A 22,565-nucleotide genomic window follows, 5' to 3' on the forward strand; every position below is an offset into this window, starting at 1 on the left:
TGAATGTCAATGGGTAGAGTTTGGTTGGGATTTTGGTGAAATAGTGAAGGCGGCAGGGGTTTGGAAAGGGCTGCAGTGTTGTTATTGCTGGAATATTTGAAATGCCACTTAATCTGATGCCGTGTTGTTAGGGATTAGAAAGGTGCTAGCACTTTGGCAATGACAAGGTTAAATAGGCACAAAGGTGGCATTTCATTTCCGCAAATGTGGTGTCGGTGGTGATAAATGTTACCAAAGGGGTCTTGCATTTATAATGACATGGTGGAGATGATGGCAATGATACAGTGAAGTTAGATATGGCTGTGTTCAAGAAAATGTACTAAAGTTGTTAATTGTGCTGATGACACGGAAAAAGCAGGAGCATTGTTGGTAGTTTGGTGGCAGCCATTACGCTGCCAATATGCAGGGGCGATGTGTTAGCATTATCACAAGCTAATTTTGCTTGATGAATGGAGATGGCAGCGGTATAATACTTCTGAGGCCACGGTGTCTTGCTCCGATGCAGTGGAGGGTGGAGTGTCAATTGTTTCAGACTACGAGTGAAACTGAAAATCAAATTTTCAACGCACAGCAAGATGAGTCCCCACGATTTGAAGGCACAGTTTTCACTATATTTAGGCAGAGGCACCTTAATCTATACGGGCAACTCTGCTGTCCTTGGAGCTGTCTCAGAGTCTTGAGTCCAGCTTGAATAAGTTGCATGCAGGTGCCTCTTGTTGGATTGGTTTGGCCATAGACGAACTTGAAATACTCTTGCAATCAAATACATTAAAAATTTCGAACTCACTTTCATGTGTTGCAGTGTATACTTCTTGTTGCTTTGACTTTGTACAACGAATTAACAATTTCTGGGCAGCAGGTAGGCATGCTGGTGAAGCAATTACTTTGATGATACAAGCACAGGTGTTTTTACAGATGAAATCCTAGCTTGTTTGCTTAGATGGTAAGTAATTTAGAAGATCTAAATTGTCCTGCTGAGTCATCAATATGTGCATTTGCTCCAAAATCAAAGTTTGCCTCATGATTCCCTAGTTTAGTCAATCATAGTCCTAATTAATTAACTCTCAAGTGGGTATTGAATTTAATTATCAAGTTATCTTTTGCCTTGCAAAAAATATTAGAATGCAGGGTTCCAATTTTTTTGTGGAAATTCTGTGCTTTATGCATATGTGCCCATGACATGGGAGTCTTTTACTACCAAATGTTTAGGATCTAAATGAGAGTTTGTGTTCTGGATTCATGTCTCGTCTCGAGATAGAAGAGCTAATAATTCTCCCCAAATCACATTTTGGGAGAACCTAATTAGGTAATTAAAAATCTATTTATGGTGTAAATTTATCTTCTTTGTTTTGTTTTAAGGTCAGATTGTACTCTTACAAGTACAGAACATCTTATGAACGAATTGCTGTCTGAAATTGTGTATTAATTACGAAGCAAGTACCCAATCTGGAGTATTAGAATTAATTAATTAAAAAAAAACCCATAAAGACATGGCATTTTCCCAAGAAATTTAGGATACAAGAGCCTAATTTGATATTATATATATATATATATATATATAGAAAAAAGTTTTTTATTTCCGTCCCTAAAAAGAAGAGAAGGAATCATGTGCAAAGATTAAGGAGAGGTGAGAGAGGAGAAGAGAAGAGAAGAAGAATGGGTTGCTAAAGCCAAACCAAACCTTACTAATTGCCACATGTTGCCCTTAGAGAAAGCCTTGCAGAGATGATTTTAACGACACCAAGGAAAGCTATTATCAAGACTCGAAGAAAGATGCACAAGCCTCTCTAATGCAATGGGCTTCCTCGTATGTTGACATATGATTTACATGTATAAATTATTTTTTTTATTTTATCCATAATTCTTTGATACTTCTTTAATTTTAGTCTTATATCTCATACCACTCAAACTCAATGAAAGCCTAATTAGGGTTTGAAAGCCTAATTAGAGAGAAAAGAAAAGGAGAAAAAATAAATGGATAGATAACTCAACTAGGTTTTCATTGTGGTTGTGCCAATAATTCAGGTCATGAATTTTATGGGTTGATTGAGGTTCATCTAATATGCTATTGTTTTTTCATTTCATTTTCTAATTGTTTTTTTTTTTTTAATGTTAGCCATGAATATCTTGTTGTTTTATATTTGAGCCTGAATAGATTAGACAGAGATTAAAATAACGACAACTTAAAAAATTATGAAAGGTCATGTTTTGAGCAAAGTATTTGGATCGTGTTTATTAGGTTCAACAAGCCACGCCTAACCAGCTCCAACACAAGCAGATTTGAAATCCAAGCCATGTAAGAGGCTACATGGGGTGAAGTTGGATTAATAATAATAATAATAATAAACAATGCTATTAAGTTGTTTTGTTTTGATTCAAGTTTTTTTTTTAAAAAAAAAATATTTACACATAATTTTTTTTCATCTGTATTTATTGCTTAATATCCTAGTGTAGTTTTTGTTTATCATTAACAAATCTTTTCAGTATTTATTAACACACATAATGATTGATTAATTTTATTGAATACATGAGCCAAGTTTTCAATTCGCATTTGGAATTTTTCATCATCTGCAAAATGAATAACAACGCCCATGTTAGAATTGACTTTTGCTTTGGCCCGTAATGGAATAGGACACCAATACTAGTTACAAAAAAAAAAAAAACAATTAAATGAGCTCATTCTTTTATTTTGGCTTTAGACACAAAATATTATGAATTAGAACAATATAAATACAATTTTGTCCTTACTAGAAAAATTGATCAATCCTGTAATTGTAGTAGGAATATCTTTTCTATAGAATACATTTATCATTGTAAAATTAATTAGAAATAAATAGACCAGACATGATTTTGTTGTTAAAGTGTAATGAATATTTTCCAGAAAAAAAAAAAAAAAAAAACTTTGGATAAGGGGATTTTTTTGTTACGATCATGCCCTTGGAAGAGAAAAAAAAACATGTATAGAGGGGTTTTTCTCTTTAAAAAAAAAACAATAAAATGATGGAATTAACCTTGCAATTAAAAAAACAAAGGCTATTTGCGAGGGTGTTTTGGTATTTTTTTTCATTGATTTTATTGTTAATTTTAGGTTTTATTAGAAATGACTTGATAATTTTAAGTTTTTAAATATTATTAAAAAAATTATTGAAGCACGCGTCACCACATCATGGCCTTCGCGCTATTAAAGTGGTGAATGAGGGACCAGGCAGTGGTCAAAATCTTGCTTTTACAGTGGCCAAAAGAGAACAACATGTCGCTCATTAAAAAGAGAACAACATTGGCAGGAGCTTTGTCTAGAAGAATAGAAAAAACAGCTTCCTTTATTTCGTCTCCATGTAACCCTCGGAGAAAGCCTTGCAGAGAACGTCTCACATCACTTGATTGTTGAGAAGAATATTTATATACTCCGATACACATCACACAAAACTCTTCTAGTGAAAGATCCCTGTAAATTTATATTTTTGAGAGCCACCTTTTCCCTTTCCATTTTATCAGCATTAATATGTTTAATTAAGTATTTCAAGAACAGAAACAAATATCGATAAGGTCGTTGTAGTATAGTGGTAAGTATTCCCGCCTGTCACGCGGGTGACCCGGGTTCGATCCCCGGCAACGGCGTTTTTATTTTTATTTTCTAATGAAAATCCCTCTAAATGTTGTTCTTTCCGACAAGGCAATTCTTCCTCTAGCAAAATGGCGATGAACAAACTCAGTCTGCAGTAACCATAACCCCTTTTAACGTTAAAAAGTAACAGCAAATACGATGTTTGTTTCTGTTGATCTGTATAAACAAAACACACAATTTAAGACAAAACCTACCATCATCATCTACAGTAAAAGACTGTGCTGACAGAGAGATCCTTGCGCATCTAAGATTAATAATGTCTAAGAGTAGCAGGACCTCAACAGTGCCTGCTCCAGTTAGTTAGGAGATGGGTCGGAAGCCTATTAACACCGAAACCAGATCACCATCTAACTGACGAGCTGTGCTCCCCTCTCAGCAGCCTTTTTCCTGACAAAGATGCCCCATCTCAAGGCTGCCTTGAGCTCGAGCCATCTGATAATATCTTTGCCTGATGAATGAGATGCATCGTCACCGAAGTTGTAATTTGGAGATGGGGTGGGCTTGTACGTTGACGAGTAGGGATACTCATCTTTGGCGACATTTGAGTAAGGGAAGAGAAACCTGGCCTCCCATGTTGAGTATGTGAAGAAGATGCTTAGTATCTTTGTTTTCAAGAATCTCACGACTTCTTGTATGAATCTCATCCTCTGAGAAGAATTCCTCGATTCCCCTGTATGAATTTAGATTCGATTCGCCAAAACCATGAGAGCCTGGTGTGAGTGACCGTGGTGGATCAAACGCAAGTAAATTGTCAGTTCCTGGAACTTGGATTTGCTGTGAAGTATTGACCAGAGGATCATGTAAAGGCAGCGATGTATGTGTGGAGAATCTCGCAGCCATACCATCATTATAGCCTAGAGAGAGCTTTCAGAGTAAGCAACCAAACATATAAAGAAGCTCAGTCCTAACAAGGAAACACAAAAAACTTTAAACAAACAGCAGGACTTGGTGAGAGAAACACTTCTAAAGGTTTAAACAAGCAACAGGGACACAATTTTAATATCAAACACAGCATAGTAAAATGTTGTTCATGTATATTATGATTGATTTTAAGTTGAAAAGTGTGCCTCCAACAGCTGGACCTAAGTCCATTACAGGCTGCTCAGAGCTGATAGGGCTGTTGAAGTGACCTGATGATCATACGAGTTCAGAAACTCTTGTTGACCACATGGATCATTTTGAGAAGCAATTACACCCTGATTCTACTTGAAGTCTACAAGGGTAATAGATATGACGTTCTGTGGTGGATGCAGTTGTGGGCTGCAGCATACTTTCACGAATTTAGCGATATATATGCTATCAACTTTGAACCCTCAACTATCTTGCATTGGAGAGAGGTTGATGAAGACACAATTCTGTAACTTCTCCCCTCCAGAGGTTATGTAGAAACTTTTCTAGCCATGGCGAGAAGAGGTGAGCAGTCCATGACGTTCCTTATAGCAATGAGGACGGGTCCAAGTAGGCTGTCAAGTCCTCAGAAACAGAGAAGAAAATGCTTTATAGAGAAGCATTTTGACCTTCAGGGATCTTCATTTTCGGTTGGTGATCAATCATGTGCAGAGAAGCATTTCCTTTTCCATATTCTATGCCGTAAATCAAGCAGGTCAAAGTTGATCATCTTCAAGGTTTGTTGGAGCACATCTTCTCCCAAGGTTTTCCAAACTAAATGGGTGAACATAAATAGGAGACCTTGCAACAAATCTAAGAAAATATTGGCCAACTTACAACCACAAGGGTATCTGCTTTAGAGATGCTATCTAAGGATCTATGAGGTTTCCTTGGGGTCCCTGCAGTCCCAGAAACAACCACGGAAAGCTGAATACGCGTCTGCTTACAAAGCCAACCTTGTTTTTAAGGACCTCACAACTGAACTTTAATCCTAGCAAGCCAATGTAGCTTGCTTGAGAGGAGAGCTTGTTAGGATATTGCCATTGTTGTGGCAAATACATCACTTCCATTTGTACAAGTGGGACAACTCATCACCCACTTTGTACAAAGTGGAAGCACAAATAGTGGCATGATTGATGCTATATTTTATGGTTTTTTTGTCTTTTTTATGCTGAAAAATATGCTAGAGAAGCTCACCATTGATGCCTATAATAAAGGCATCACTTGAGAGCAAAGAGAGAGAGTGAGAGTGCAAAATGTGAGAGACCAAAAGAGAAAGTGAAGAGTTACATGTGCAGTAACGAGAGCTGAGAGTTAAGTTTGAGTGGATGTAATCCTTATTCTCCATGTTTTTGTTTTGTATCATTTCTTTATCTTTAATAATATGAACCTCTCCTGTGAATGTAGATAATTTATCGAACCATGTTAAATATTATGTCAGTGTGCTTAGTCTCTAATAAATAATGATCAGAACATCACCGATTGGATTTCCCAACAGAGCTAGCAAAACTGAAGCGATGGTTGCTGAGACTTGAGCTATTTTCTTTTCAGCAACTATTTTTCAAACTTTGAACTCGTATGGCCACTCGATACCGTGGTCTTCCACACAAATCACCTACAGAAAAGTTCTTTGATTGAACATTATGTTCGTTCTCTCAACCTTTTTCTTGTGAACTAACAAGTGATCCGATGCATCAAGTCTTACCTCATCCAAGCTCTCTGATTCTGCTAGCATAACAAGTCGATGTATTACACTGTGGACCACATGGAGAAAGCCTTGCAGAGAACGTCTCACATCATCTGATTGTTGAGAAGTATAAATGTAAGCGAAATAGGAAACTTCTACATTAGGCATTTCTTTTTATCATCATGCAGACCGAGCAAGAAATTACATTTCCTTCTACTGGTGGTTTTGGAATGAAAGAAACTGGTATTTTAATCGCCAAGAGACTCGAGATTTTTGTTTCCAATTTGAGCCCTTCCTTCATTATTCGATTCTCCAATTCTCGAACTCTTCCACAGTCCCAGCTTAAATTGGACTCTTCAACTATACAAAGCTCCTCTGTAAGCTCATTCAGTTTATCATGAGAATTAGACACTGCAGTGCGAGCCCTGTTAACAAGACCATAACTTCAAAGCTCTAGCTTGGAGAATAACTTAGACATACTGGAACCAGTTACTGCAGCATCTCGAGCCTGTTGAATTACTAACTTAGCTTCAAGACTATTTGCCCACCTCGTACCAGAGTCAGATAAGAGAAAAATAGGCCTATGGTCTGAGCCCGGTTCATCCAAATGCAGTAATAAAGAATTAGGATAATTGAGCTGCCATGATAGAGAAGCTAGATAACGATCAAGCCTTTCATGTTCATAGAAAACTAGCAATCTTTTGAGAATCATAGGCATTCCCACCTCTTTTTTTCTCTTGAAACAGAAATGTGTTGCAATCATCTCCTAGCAACGAAGGAAAATTTGAAGAAATGAAGATGATTGCAAGAGTGGTGAACTGATTTGCCCTAACATCATCTAGAAAACTGGCATAAACAACCACAGGATCCCAAACAACTCATCTATCTTAATCCTCTTTTCGATACCAAATAAAGAAAGTTTCACGATTAATAACTTGAATATCAACAGCACCTGACCATCCAATAGCTAAACCACCAGCCAAACCTTAATCGCTTCTAGTTCGGTTTTTCCTAACAGTATTTGAAACAACCTCTGAGCCATTCTTTGTTTCCGTGAGGAAAACAAAGTTTGGGGGATGAGACCTAAAAATCCCTTCATAATCCTGAACTATTAGGGGTCCCCATGCCCTGAAATTTCATGATAAAAGCCTCATTGATCATGGTGGTTTCCTCCACCAATTCAAAAGATACATCACTCATACACTTCTTTTCCTGTTTCTTGTTGATTCAGAATTGACAGGAGTCGACTCTACCTCAGTATCCTTCCATCGCCTCTTCAGAATTCCCTCGGATGTTTTATGTATCGACTCATTAGATGTTTGTGGTGGAATTTGCCTGTCTTATCTTTAAGCTGCCTACTTTTATTATCCAACCTGATTAGACTTTGAGTCTTGCATTATTAGAAGCCCTTAAAACAAAAGCTACGCTCATTGTCCATTGAAGCTCGAGACCTATTTGGAATTGGTAACTCCACTTCAGCAGCCTTCAAAATGATAGGTTGCAGATTTCCTGTCTTCTGAACAACAATTAAGTATTCATACTGCAATTCCACCAATCCTGATTGAGAAAGATTTTGCGGATCGAAGTTGCGCAATGAATCTTGTAGTGCTGATATTGGGGCATTTTTCTGAAAATTCTCACCAGCAATAAATGAAAATAAATGTTCTTATGAAACCTCTGCAGCGCTCGAATTGATTGGATTTGAATCCCTGATATTGTGCTCAGAAGCACTGCGCAATCCTGTAATTGAATCCTTTCCTAACCCATCAAAATCTCGTTGCTCCAAAACTGGTAACGAGGACAGACGATGCACGATGTTCATCGACTTTCCCTGATCAGCAGCCATAAGAGGGCGTTCCTTTTGACTCTCACCAGACTAATCTGCTGCATGCTTATGGCGAGGGAGGTTTGGTTTCCAGCACCTAACCCAGGTGCTCAGCTTTCTACTTAGAAGTATAAGGATTGGCCTTCAGAATGCCATGTTGCTCCTGCTAAAATGAACACCCACAATCATCATGTCTAATGAGGACACAGTAGGCAACCTCTCGTATTTGAACTCACCTAGTAATTTTCTCCATTGAAAACGGCAACCCTCATTCCTTTCTTCAAGGGTTTTTCTTTTAAAATCGGTAAGAACCTGGACTTCAATAATGCTCTCTTGATCGTCTCTAACACCAAACAAATCCACCTCCAATCGAGCTCCATTTTTTTCTCCCCATCTCCTTAGTGCGACAGTTCGAAAGCAGTCCCAAAATTTATTACCTAAAAGGAGACTGTAAAATGCATCTTCATCACTTTCTTTATCCTAATCCCATCTTTGCAAATCTAATATACTGTTTTTGAAAAGCCAGGGGCCACCCTTCAAAACCTTCTGCGTATCACATTCAATATCAAGAAAGTACCCTTCATCGTACTCCTACTACACCTAAAAACCTGTCGCACCAACCATTCCATCTCCATCATTCCTTTAACACCAATTTGTTGATAGGTTTATCTGAGAAAACCTTGCCAATAAGACAGTCTCCTCCTCCTCCTCCTCCTCCTCCTCCAAGTCCGATTAATCCGGAGGTGGTAAGAAAGAAAGACCATTAAAGGCCTTCACAAAAAAAAAGAAAGAAATCACAGGAAGATCTGCAACATAACAAGAAAAGCTAGCTTGCAGAATTGTAAGAGACTCCAAAGGGAGTAAAGACTCTACACTAGGAACGTTCCTAAAGATGGATTCCAAAACTGATAGTCAACCTCATTCTTCTAGCCTCATGTTACTCTTTTACACCTTCACATTCAAGATATGTACATGGAGGTCTTCGCTTAAAGCTTTAGCAAAGGCTCATTGGATCTCCCAATTAATATATATATATATATATATATATATAAGTGAATTATCTCAATATATGGATGTACTGCTTATTATTAATGAAATTTAAAAACAAATTTCTTATAATACGTAAAAATCACTAGAAAGGACCTTAAAAGATCTGTTTTAAAATATATCCCTTAATAAAAAAATAGTGCTAAGAACAATACAGCAACTATGCCTAATGCCTTCGTTTTTTCTAGTGTATTACAATAATTTATATTTTTTAAAATTAGAATAATAATGGTATAATTAAATTAATCTAAATAATATTACATGTTTTAGGCACAAACTAGAAAATTGGTTTAAGAAGCTCGGCATTGAAATTGAAAAGATAGATAGATGGATACTGGTTTAACTATATAAATTCAAATAATTAATTGCCAATCACCATTTTACAGATAAAAAGGCCGTGAAGTAACCCTTATTTATATAGTTAGGGAGGCGAACAAGGGAAAGGCAAGGTTCCAGTTGACCCAAAAGACTAGCAACTAGCGAAGCAAGTGCACGTTAAAAACGAGTAAAGAGAGTAATTACAAACAAAAATGGCGTTCGTAACTTCATTTTTTTGCTTCTTTAGTGGAGGAGAAGAAGAACCCTAAAAAGCTCACTTCATCTTCTTCCAAGTAAGTCCCGTTATCTTTCCTTGAAATACTACAGTCGTTACTGTCTATCCTCTTTCAAAAAGATTGTCAGACAGATCCAAGGATTCGAAGATCTTTGTTTCTGACTATGACCCAGATGCATTTTTTCTTTATTTTTCGGCTTACTAGCTCTGTCAGTTATGACTTCTTTTGGTTTCAAGTCACAAACTCTACTATGATTTAACAATCTGTTTATTAATTTCTTAAGATGTGTGATTTGGGTTTGAATTAATTTTCATGTGTCTACAATCTTTTTGGAGATTTTTAGGTGAACCCAATTTGGAGAATTTTTAGGTTAGCACAATGCTGACAACAAATATTGTGTTAAGGTGAAATAAAGTTATCTTGAATTGTAGTGGTTTGAAATAATGGATGAAGATAACAGTTTGAATATTCGTAATTGGGGTTACTATGAGCCAACAACTGTTAAAGGAAATCTGGGTCTTCAGCTCATGGCTCCAACAATGCCTGAGAAACCCTTTTCGGGTTCGCGCAGTGCTGCCATCATGACTAGTATGAATGGAGGTTTTCATCATAGGGATATTGGGGTTTCGCAGCACATGTTCCCTATGGAGCACATGAGGGATGCTTCAATTGACAAGAGAGAAAAGTTTCACCATGTATTCACTGGAAACCATGATTATGATATGGTTTTTCCAGAAACATCTTCAGCCAATCATATGCAAATGTTTCAACCACCTAATTCGGAAAATGATGAAATACTGGACCAAGTTGAAGGTGCTGGTGTTGTTGAAAAGGAAAATGGTCCTGATAAGAAGAAGCAGCGTCCTAAAGCCTTGAAATGCCTTAAAGCAAAGAAGGGTAAGAGAGGCCCTCAAGTTCCCAAGCCTGACGGTAGTCCTTCTGCTCAACAAGGAAAGTCTGCCAAGAAAACTGTTGAAATTATGATAAATGGGATCAGTATGGACATTTCATTATTTCCGATACCAGTTTGCTCATGCACTGGCACCCCCCAACAATGCTATCGTTGGGGTTGTGGTGGGTGGCAATCAGCTTGTTGTACGACATGCATTTCTGTGCATCCCTTGCCTATGAGTTTGAAACGACGTGGTGCTAGGATAGCAGGGAGAAAAATGTATTAAACTTGCTGGTGAAGGCTATGACTTCTCTAATGCAATTGATCTCAGAACACATTGGGCTAAACACGGTACGAACAAGTTTGTCACAATAAAGTAGATGTCCCATGTGAATTCTCTTTCTGCTTGCACTCTTAGCTTTTTCAATATTGATGCCAAGGAAAATGCTGTAGAGATGGGATTTATTTAATACATTTGTACCTCATAGTTTCTTTTTCTCCTGGCCTTTAAATTATATGCGATTGAGTTATTTTCTTCTCATTGCTGCTGCTAATTGTTAAGACATTTCCTTGATTCTTATATTAATTATGTATGTGTATCCAATTAAATCTGAATTAATAGAAATTCAAAATAAAAATCTATTTTTGGTGAATCTGGGTGCCTTATTCTTTATGCAGTTGTTGCAGCTTGTGTAAATGAATGAGTGCTCATGACTTACCTGTGTTCTAGTCTCTGATTTTGTGAGCTATTTTTTTGAGGCTTGCCACTTTGTTAGTTAGAAATTTGTTATTTGCTCGTAAGTCTTAGTTTTGGCTAGATGGTGCGGTTTCATCAGACAATCAGTTGGTATTCTTGCTGGTGTTTTGAGAAATAAATTAGTATATGTGGATGCGTTTTGCAATTCAGATGTTGGAGTAATAGGTAATTAATGATTTCTGGTGTCTTATCATCCAACTTGGATTGATGTGGGGTGTTTGTTTGGGTCTCTTTCACGAAATCATATCACCTGCAGATCATGTTCTTGTGCACCTCACTGTAGTTGTTGAGCTACTTCTTTAATCATCATAGTTGCTGCAGTATCCAACTTAAGAGTACATTTTGCTTCTTTCTTTGCAACACTATGTTTGGATGATAAGGGTAAGAAAGGGTAGGGTTGATAAGGGTAAGTAAAGGAAGGAAAGGGTAGTATTTCAAACTTTTTCTTGTTTGAATATGCAATGGGATGAGAAGTGAAAGAGAGGGATTTTTTTTAATTGAAGGATATTTGTATCATTTACTAATCTTAATTCTTTGAACACCTCAATTTGGGATGTTTAGATTTAAAATATTTAAGAGGATTGAGCCCTCTAAAACCCCACCTCCACTTCTATTAGTTGTGAGAGCCGAACAAGGATTGGGAGGGTTTTAACCGCTCCTTTTCCTTCAATACTCCTTGAAACCCCTCTGAACAAACACGGTATAAAAGGTCATAATAGCATGGTAATTTAGGTCCATTGTTAATGTGGGCTGTTGACTACGACAGTGATTTTTTATTTATTTATTATTAACATTGATGTTTAGGCCAGTTTATATATATTTTGATTAATTTTACGGGTCTAAAATTAATACTCATGTAACTTTTTAGTGATCCTAAAAGAACTCAAACTCTTAATTATATTACAACAATGATTTATTGTGTCTGGTGAATGCATATTACTCATTTATCAATGGTCTTCTATCATTTATTGGCTCTCCTTTTTGTTTGAGTTTTGATGTTGGATGGTCTGAGAAGATAGCAAATTTTTTGTTTTTGCCATCTTGTCCTGCTTGCTAGGCTTGTTTATGCTGCACCCCTTGCTTCTTTCAATGATGCCGGCTAGCTAGGAGGGTTCCTTGTAGTTCTGAAACTAATAAGAGAAATTTTTAATTGAGTTTTAGTTGGTTAAAGATGGCTATAGAATTGAAAATTTATTGGCGGATTGGAGTTTGTTAGGGGATTGAATTTGAAGTGAAATGAACCTAGAAAATTTAGGGTCTGTTTGGTATCATTTCTTATTTTTGGTTTACTGTACTTAAAAAATATGTTTTACATTTATTGTTTGTGGTTCATTGAAAACTGTTTTTTTTTTTTGAACAAAAACATGTGCAGGGAACAATCTTGTACGCACTTAATTTTAGAAATACAATAATATATTATTATTAGTTAAAAAATATGTAAACTAATAATAATTTATTATGATGATGAAATGTTGTGGCGCATGATAATGATGAAAACGTGAAAGAAAGAAGTTAAGAATTAAAAGCAAAGAAAGAGAAAGGAATTTAGAAAAGAAAAAATTTGTTATTTTTTTATTTAATTGTTAAAAATTGTCTCGCAAACTAAAAAGAGAGAGACAAAAAAATAGCATAATTTTAAAACATCCAACTATGAAGTTCAACTTATCGATTAAAATTGTTTAATATAAATAACTCAAATATCTAAAATAAAACAATAAAATAGATTTAAATGGGCTTGATATCTCAATCAAAGAATGACAAACTAGATTATCCTATATCGTCTCTGTTCATATACATGTGTAGTATGTGGTATGGATCTGGTGTTTCCACCAACTCTCTCATGGTTAATCTTGAGCATAATATAAACTTTGAGCTGATTTACATAGTATGTAATTTTTTATTAGCTTAAAGAAAATCACTTGGGTCTAATTCATATCACAACGTTGTCTCCTACTTTAAATTCATTGTGCCATCTATGTAAATCAGCTCAATGTTTATATTGTGCATTACTTGCTTGAATTTGCTTAATGATATCAACATGCAAACCCTGAATTTTATGTGCAAAAGACTTGGTTGACTCAGATACCATAGCATGAAGAGACATAGAAAAAAGGTATAAAGGTTTTATAAGCTTGTAACCATATACAACTTCAAAAAGACTCATACCTATTATCTTATTAACAAATCTATTGTAGGCAATTTGGGTTGTAAGAAGAATCAAATCTCAATTTCTATTATGATCACTTACTAGACCTAATTAACCTATTAATGACGTGTTGCTTTTTTATTGGTCCATTTATACCTTGAAAACAAAATGAGAACCCCACAACTGTAAAAATTCTTCATTCTCCGGAAGAACCCAATATTGTCCCTTTCTACACTTCTTCAAAAACCTAATTAATCCATATCTCTCCTTTTTTATTCCTTCTCCAGGAGCCAAACCCATATGTCCCTTTCGATTCTACCTATCTTTGTAATGCGTCATTTTCAACAAACATAACTTGTTATTTTCTTAACTTTTTCTCTAGTTAATTTATGTACGCTTCCAAAAATTCAATCTTGCAGGGAACAAACATAGTGTGAAAAATTAAGATAGTAGGTATAATTAAAAACCCATATTTAAGAGATTATGTTTGTAATTTAGAGAGAATATATATTGTTTTATTAACTAATTTTACAGAATAATTTTGTAGATCTATTGCAAATTATTTGTTAAATATGAAAGTAATGAGACTTTTTATAGGGTTCTGTTTTTTTTTTTTTTGTTTTACTAGGTGTACGTGTGTTGTTTTTTTGAGGGAGAAATATGGGTAATGTGTCTTTAGGAAAAATAACAGAGTTTGTGCATAATCTATGGTAAAAAACTATATATGACAACAGGAAATGTGTCTTAGTCGGCTTCCTAGCAAAGCCTCCCAACTTCTCCATACAAAGTTTGGGTAATATGTCTTAGGAAGGTTGGTCAGGCAGTGGAAATGCAAAAGAGGGTAGATTGTGGGAATGTGAGTTTGATTAATTTTGGGTTAATAAAAATATTAATATTTTAAATTTTTTTATTTTAGATTTAATTTTGGTTGAATCAATTTCAAGTTTTTGAAATTAAAATTGAACTGGATAATAGTTTTTTTGGATTTTATAATCAGTTAATTTTATTTTTTCATTTAATTAATTTTTGAAGGGGTTTTTTTTAACTAGTACGTAGTTATGTTGATTTTCATTATTTGAAACAAATGGAGACTCATTATCTCAAACAAATGGAGACACGAACGCTGCATTTTAATATTTTGTTTCTTTATTGTGTCATTATCTTAAGAAGTTAAAAAAAAACATGACCTCTAGGTTTTACTCCATTCAAATGTTGCGACTTGCATTACTTAATCTTTTTTTTTACTTAATGTGACAGTTGAGCATAGCTGTTGAATTGGGATTAGTATAGCATTTTCTATCTTTATTTGTAAATTTAGTAACTGAAATATAGTGTAATTGTTGTGTTGATTTTTATGTAAATTTTACCTCTTGCGCTCTTATATAATAGAATCTTTGGCCTCTCTCTGCTTCTTGACTTTACCGATCCTTCTTCCATTCTAAATAAGGACAAATCCAAAATTTAAGTATGGATCCAGAATTCATGAATTAGTCTTTGAAGATATTAACTACTATGCGATTTCTTCATGTGTTGAAAGAGTTTGCTATCTTCAATTCAATATGAATATTTTAACTAGAAGTAAATGATTTTTATCCAGATGTCTTGTTTTCTGTCAGGATGCTCAATATAATATGGGACTTTTTAAAAGACTATTATTGTATGTGTTACAAATGTGAGTTCAAATTCATCAGCCTAGCCGTCTATAACCATGAATGCTAACTTTTGTACTATTAATTGCTGGAGAAGTTCCTTCTGCGAAAGGTCAGCTATCATCAATATCAGGTTATTTAGCCTAAGGTTAAGCGGAAAGGTGAGTTGAAATCTACTCCAATTCCGTTCCCTAGTAATTGTCAATTCTCTTTCCAACCTGTTAAATGATTTTATTTTCCAGCCTGTTAAATGATTTTTATTTTATAAAGTCCTGATAAATCTTAAATCAGATGGTTGGAAACATTATTAAATGCTATTCTTGCTCATTACATGCTAATTTACTTTTTTAATTTCTTAACACTATTATTCTTACTCATTTTTATTTTTATTTTTCTAATTTCAGATTTTTGAACCCATCATCATCACATTACTTTTTTGCATTTGGAGTTGCCAAGTTTTTAGGTTGTACATATTGGTCCTCCAGGTTTGTCAACGTAGCTTAAAACTTTTTATTAATTTTGGAAGATAACTTGATTTGTAGAAAAATTGCATTGTAATTAAATCTTAGCCTATGTTTGCTAATAATGGTATAATTTGTCTCCAAAGTGTTTTTAGTTTGTTAGTATTTCTTTGTTTAATGTGACGATCTTAAGTAATAAATTATTGATGAAATAAATATTTAATAGTTGGTTAAAAAAAATATGGCATATGTTTGCATGCAAACTTTATTTCTACAATATTACTTGACAATGCAAACGATTATATTTTTTTTTCCCAATAGAATAGTCTAGATTACTAAAGTTGAAGAAAAAAAATGATGGTGAGAAATAATAAATAGAGCAATTGCTTGGTGTATCCTATTTAGTTAGCTATTTTGCCTACATCATTTTACCAATCCAATAGACAATCAAAACAATGTATTATATTTTCCTTTGATAATTTATAAGCTAGTTATTATTGAAGTTATTTTGCTAATTTATTATATAAAGTTTTAAATATAGATTAAGAAATATATTAAATAATATTCTAGTTTTTTTTTTATTTATGTTAATTAGATTAGTATGGACAATCAATCATGGATGTATCATCGTCGTAGGGATTGTTATAATTGTCCGGAATTTATTACAGGTGTACGAAGATTTATCAATTTTGCATTTTCAATTGATGAAAATGTATTTGGAGGTAAAATTAGATGTCCTTGTGTTTGGTGCAAAAATCAAAAGTTTTTAATGGAAGAAGATGTTTACAAGCACCTGTTTTCAACAGAATTTTTACTTGATTATGAAAATTAGACTGTACATGGAGAGCCTTATATTTCAGAACCGATAATTGTTGGACCTTCATCAATTAGGTGTAGTCATACGTGAATGATGTTTTTAAACAAAATTCATATAGGAATATGGTTCTGCATGTAATGGGGGTTGGTGATGCATACTCTAATGATATGGTTTCTAGTCCTATGGTAGCAAAGGAACTTCCGAATCCGGAGGCAGATAAATTTTATAAGTTACTTAAAGCTACATAAGAGTCTTTATAGGATAGATGTACCAAGAAATTTAAACTATCTGCTTGTATATAATTGCTTAATATGAAGCCAACTCTAAATTTGACTCAAACTGACTTCAACAAATTTACTGAATTTACAAAAAGTTGCATGCTTGATAATGAAAATTTGGTTTCAAATTTCTATAATGCCAAGAAATTTATGCGGCCACTTGGACTTGGTTATGATAAATATGATGTGTGTCCTAATTATTGTATGTTGTACTATAGGGTAGATGAAATAAAAATAAATTGTGATTTTTATGGAAGTTTACGATACAAACCTAGAAATCCCACTAGTAAAGGTTCTAATAAGTTAAAGAAACAACTCCGATACTTTCCCTTGACACCAAGACTTCAGAGGCTATTCATGTCTCCACATCATGCCAAAGATATGACATGACATCATTTTCATAGGTCAGATGATGGAGTTATGATGCATCCATCTAACGGGGAGGCATGGAAGAAGTTTAATGAAGATCATGAAGACTTTGCATCCGATCCATGAAATATTTGATTAGGATTATGCACCGATGATTTTAGTCCATTTGACATGTCTTCAAATGTCTACTCTTGTTAGCCAATAATTGTGACTATTTATAATTTGCCTCCATAGAAATGTATGACTCGACCATTCATGTTTTTGTCAATAATTATTCTTGGGCCAAAGAATCTGGGGAAAAAGCTTGATGTTTTCCTACAATCATTAATTGATGAGTTGAAAAGGTTATGGCTTGATGGTGTTAATACCTATGATATATATATATATATATATATATATATATATATATAGGAAGGAAATTTTCAATTAAGGGCAGCTTTGATATGGACCATTAGTGATTTTTCAGCTTATGGTATGTTATCGGGTTGGAGTACTCATGGGAAGTTGTCTTGTCCTTATTGTATGGAGCATAGCAAAGTCTTTAGATTAAAGCATGGGGAAAAAATAACATTTTTTAACCTTCATCAACGATTCCTACCTATGGATCACCTATATAGATATCAATCAGATAAGTTTTTGAAAGGAGTAACAAAATGGCTCCCTCCTTTACCTTGTCGATCTGGTTCAGAAATGTTATTTGAAGTGTCTAATTTTATAATGGGACATATTAGAAGTTCATCTCATAATGACAAAATTCCAAGCTTTGGTGTTAAACATAATTGGGTGAAAAAAAGCATTTTTTAGGAGCTTCCGTATTGGCATACAAATCTGATTCGTCATAATCTTGATGTCATGCACATTGAAAAAAATTTCTTTGACAATATTTTTTATACAGTAATGGATTGTCCTGATAGAAGCAAAGACAATTTAAAGACTAGGTTGGATATTCAGTTATATTGTAAGAAGCCATACTTACATCTGCAACATGACGCAAGTGGTCAGGTTTACAAACCTAAAGGCACTTATTATCTCTTCAAGAAACAACAACAACAACAACAACAAGTGTTGTCATAGATGAAAGAATTGTCCTTTCCTGATGGTTATGCTTCGAACATCTCATGGTATGTAAAAGAGGCACAATGTAAGGTTTCAGGCATGAAAAGTCATGATTGTAATGTTTTTATGCAAATACTTTTTCCAATTGTTTTTCGACCTTACTTGCCTAAGCTACTGTGGGAGTCATTAACTAAATTGTTAGTATTTTTTCGAGACAATAGTGCTACAAGTTTAAAAGTCCAACACATGGAGTTGCTGCAGATGAAAATCATTGAAATTATTTGCAAACTTGAAAGGATTTTTCCGCCATCCTTCTTTGACTCTATGGAACACTTGACAATAAATTTACCTTTTGAGGCTAAAGTCGGAGGACTCGTTCAATATCAATGTATGTATCCATTTGAACGATATGTTTTCATGCCGTATTATTTTTTACTCTTTTCCATTTTTTTCCTAAACTAATTGATATCAATGATATATGATACGATCTAAGCAAGGTCAAATTCGGATTTTGATGTAAAATGTGCAACTATCCAGTTTTACGGCAATAGTCATAATTCTCAATCCTATCATTGGATTGGGCTGAAATTTTACGTGAAGTCTCCTAAAATGTTGTCTTACGTCGGGTTAAAATATCATGTCAATCTGAGTTCAGCAAGGCATCCAAACACGGGTCAACAGAGGTTGTACGAGTTTTATTATTTACTTTCTTTTGACTTATGGACTTCCTATTTAGCTAGGATTCTTTTTCTAAAAGGATGTGGTAGCTTATTTTGAAAATCTTATAATTCTACAAAGATCTTTAATGAGCTACAACATAGTTTTCAAGTGTGGAAAGGATTCATAAATGTTTCAGAATTCTTTTCTTACAAAGATTCCTTATTCATCCTAACTACAAAAAAAAAAAAAAAGATTTCAGAATTAATTTTACCTTCAGATTTGATTCTCCTAGCTTATATGGGATTTCTAAAGGGCAACAATTCTGATAGGATATTAAACCTGAATTTAATATCCTAAATATGATGATGTTGTCCTTTTATGCTAGGAGAATTTAACATCATAGTTATCATGCTTGCTAGGCCTGTTTATGCTACGTCTCTTGCAACATGTAGTGGTCGTGATGGAAGACAGCTATGAGAATTCCTTGTAGTACTATATAATTGATAGAAGACATTTTTAATTGAATTTCAGTTCCTGAAAGACGGCTATAGAATTGAAAGACTGTCGCTATATATGATTGGAGTTTGTGATAGGAGGTTAAATTTGGAGTGGAAATTATGTTTTTAGAACCTGTTCAAAATCTATCGGGGTACTGCTGTGAACAGCATCTTAAGGTTTTTCATGTTATTTGACTTTAGTTTTATGGCGGGGTGGATTAGGGTATTGACAGGGAAGAACTTGAGGCTTCAGCGACATGAAAATTGAACATGCATGGTTTTGCTGTGAAGCTGCTTTGAGTAAAAAGGTATCGAAACTCTTTCCAAGGCATAACAATTACTGCACTGAAGGTTTAATATGCTAAAACCTTGTAAATATATTCATTCCAGAAATAGAGTTCCACACCTTCTAACCCCACAAGACTTAATTGGTACCTGAAAGAAATCTAGTTAATTTATAATATATTCTAGACTTTGCTGGCATTTAAACTTAGAACAAGAATTTCCTGCTGTCCAGGACAGCAGGAGTTCATGCAACCCAATATATGGCATGTAGCCATGCTGCCATGTGCGGACATCATTAAACATTTAGCCAAAAAAATAGTTTGCTATGATTAAAAAAAAAAAAACAAGGAAACTTTGTAGTGAAAAAGGAAAAAACAAAAAGGAAAGCGACATGGCATTTAATAGCATTTGCTTGACAGTTGATATTTCTTAACATTTTTTGAACTGAGCTGGAGAAACTCTACCGTCTTGAGCAGCAGGGAATTATCTTTGCTCTTTATGATCCTCTTGTGCTCTAAGTCACCTCTTTAGCTGTTGTCAAGTATATCCTACGAATTGTAGCTATGTTAAGCATGCCTGTGAGGAGAATCTTAAGTAATCCTTAATCTGATGGTACTGAAACAGTAAAGGCAGGGGTTTGAAAGGGATCTAACGTTATTATTGTTGGAATGCCACTTAATCTGGTGATGTGTTCATTAGAGATTAGGGTGTTAGGCACTAGGGCAATGGCGAGGTTGACTAGGCATAACGGTGGCATTGCATTTCCTCACATTTGGCGGTGACGATGATGATAAGGTTAGAAAAGATGTCTTGCATTGGTAGTGACATGGCGGAGATGATGACAGTGATACAGTGGAGCTAGATGATCATCTTGACTGGACGTAGATATTGCTGTGTTCAACAAATTAATGAACTAAAGTTGTTGACGGTGGTGATGGCATGGTGAAAGCTGCAGCGGTGTTGGTAGTTTGGTGGCAGCCATTATGTTGCCAGCATGCAGCGGTGATGTGTTTGCATCCGTACAAGCATTTTTTGCTTGATGATGGCCAGCCTCGTAAAATGAAAAAAGAAAAGCATAGAAAGCTAGTCACTTCCAAAACCTTTACACCGTTGATACCCTGTTTATTTTTATTCTTGTATTTCAAATTAATTTTTTTTATGTTTTTAAAGTGTTTTGATGTAATTATATTAAAAATTAAAAAATGTTATTTTAATAAATTTTTAAATAAAAAAACATTTTAAAAAAATTATCAACCAAACACCTGATTGCTTTGAGGTGCATAATTGAGTTCTAAGTCATGTATTCAGTGCTGCTACTCTTTATATAAGAAAGTTTTGTCCTACCTCTTTGTTAAATGTCCTTTCCTTCCTGTGAAGTCTTTTTTTTTAAAAAAAAAAAAATCGATCTATTAAAGGAAATAACTAGAAAGCAGCCAAAATCAAGATAAAAAAAAAAAAAAAAAAGTAGATAATAAAAGATAAAAATATGATAGGCTGAAGGAGGCACTCCGACAGACCAAATGAGTTCTCCAGGCAAGCTCTGCCTGCCACAGATCTAAATTGTTCGGACAAGTCATTAATGGCTAAAATCAAAGCTTGCCTCATGGTTCCCTAGTCAACAGCAGCATTTCATAATTTAGTAATTATAGGTTAACTCTCAAGTGGGTTTTGAATTTAATCTTGAATTAATCTTTTGCTTAGCAAAACAAAATCTTTGAAGGCAGAGAACCAAATCTTAAAGTTCCAGTTTTTGTTTTTTATTTTTATTTCTTTGGTTAAGATTAGATGCATGATAAGTTCTGTACCTGATGCATATGTGCACATGCGATGGAAATATTTTACTAATAAATGCTTGGGATTTGGGATTTGACTAACAATTATTTTTTTAAATTTTTTATTTTTTATTTAAAATAAAAAATATATATATTTTTAAATCATTTTGATATGCTAATATTAAAAATAATTTTTAAAAAATAAAAATATATATTTTTTAATATATTTCCAAATGAAAAATACATAAAAAAAATAATAATAATGGATTCATGCATTGTTCACCTCAAATCTCAATTTGGGAGAACCATAATTGGGTAATTGAAAGTCCCTTTCAAGATCTAGGCTGCAGTTACTGATCTCAAGCTCAGTTTTTTCTTTGCCCTCACTTTTTAATCTCCATTTTAAGACCAAACATCTTAACTATCAATAAAAAACAAGGTTCTCTTAAGAGTTGCCAGCATGGTGTCTGATTCTGTAACCAGGTTCCTTGAATGTAATGGAATTTCCAGCCAGTCTATGTCTAGGCATGTAACCATGTCATTTGTTGGAACATTAGATAAAAATCCAACTTGTCTTGTGGAGAAGAGCTCCCTGGATTTCTTGTTAATTCTCGAAGTTTCATCTCCAAATCATCCAGTTTGGTCGTAGATGCATGAAAGGAATTCTGTACTCGAGGAACATGTGCACATTTAGGCTTAGTGATTGCTTGTGTTCCAAGCATTTTGATATCGAATCTGCTCATGCGCCATTGAAAGGAGGGAGAGAGGGAATAGCTAGGTTGAGTGCTTGTTTGTGTTCCAAGCATTTTGATTACAAATCTGGCTCATTCATCGTTGAAAAAAGCAAAAAAAGAAAAAGAAAAGGAATGGGAGAATATATTAATGATAGCTCGTGTTCCAAGCATTTTAATTTGATATCAAATCGGATCATAGAAAAAGAAGAAATGTGAGAGTTGTCACCTCTTGCTATTCCAAGACTTGATCGGCACCCTAGTTTAAAAAAAAAAAAAAAATTCAAGTGTATAGCTCAATGGTTAACATTTAAGATTTCTATTACAAAAAAAAAAGGGTGAAGTATAAAAAATAATTAAAAACAAATAAATTACACTACTCATTAATTAAACATTATATTCCATACAAATGATAAATTTTAAATTACTTTGGGAATAACTATTAATACCTTAGTTATAAGATCCGACACAATGAACCATCAATTCAAAAAATTCCAAGTTTTCTTAAAATGGAGTTGCTCCTAAAAACAAAAATTAATTACACTACTCATGATTAATTCAACATTATA

The 22,565-nt window shown here is 34.3% G+C and overlaps 1 protein-coding gene, 1 non-coding gene and 1 pseudogene across 3 annotated transcripts; 2 read left to right on the plus strand and 1 right to left on the minus strand.

The window, feature by feature from the left end:
* Window positions 1-3,546: 3,546 nt before the first annotated feature.
* Window positions 3,547-3,618, plus strand: TRNAD-GUC (transfer RNA aspartic acid (anticodon GUC)). Its single transcript has one exon. It is a non-coding gene; the product is annotated as a tRNA-Asp (tRNA).
* A 121-nt stretch (window positions 3,619-3,739) lies between these two features.
* On the minus strand, window positions 3,740-4,636 carry LOC118044328 (calmodulin-binding protein 60 B-like; annotated as a pseudogene).
* A 4,701-nt stretch (window positions 4,637-9,337) lies between these two features.
* Window positions 9,338-11,059, plus strand: LOC118044327 (protein BASIC PENTACYSTEINE2). Of its 2 annotated transcripts, none has more exons than XM_035052587.2 (2): window positions 9,338-9,683; window positions 9,962-11,059. In XM_035052587.2, exon 2 carries the CDS (start codon window positions 10,070-10,072, stop codon window positions 10,802-10,804), a length of 735 nt encoding a protein of 244 aa, XP_034908478.1. In that variant the 5' UTR covers window positions 9,338-9,683; window positions 9,962-10,069; the 3' UTR covers window positions 10,805-11,059. The 2 variants fall into 2 exon arrangements, with proteins under 2 accessions (XP_034908478.1, XP_034908477.1); XM_035052586.2 differs by having other exon boundaries at window positions 9,339-9,683; window positions 9,970-11,059.
* Window positions 11,060-22,565: the final 11,506 nt, after the last annotated feature.

This window comes from Populus alba, chromosome 12, assembly GCF_005239225.2.
Source record: "Populus alba chromosome 12, ASM523922v2, whole genome shotgun sequence".
In the NCBI taxonomy this organism is placed as follows: domain Eukaryota; kingdom Viridiplantae; phylum Streptophyta; class Magnoliopsida; order Malpighiales; family Salicaceae; genus Populus; species Populus alba.

Coding starts and splice junctions, on each gene's coding strand:
- LOC118044327 (XM_035052587.2), top strand. CDS start 10,070: ATGGATGAAGATAACAGTTTGAATATTCGTAATTGGGGTTACTATGAG.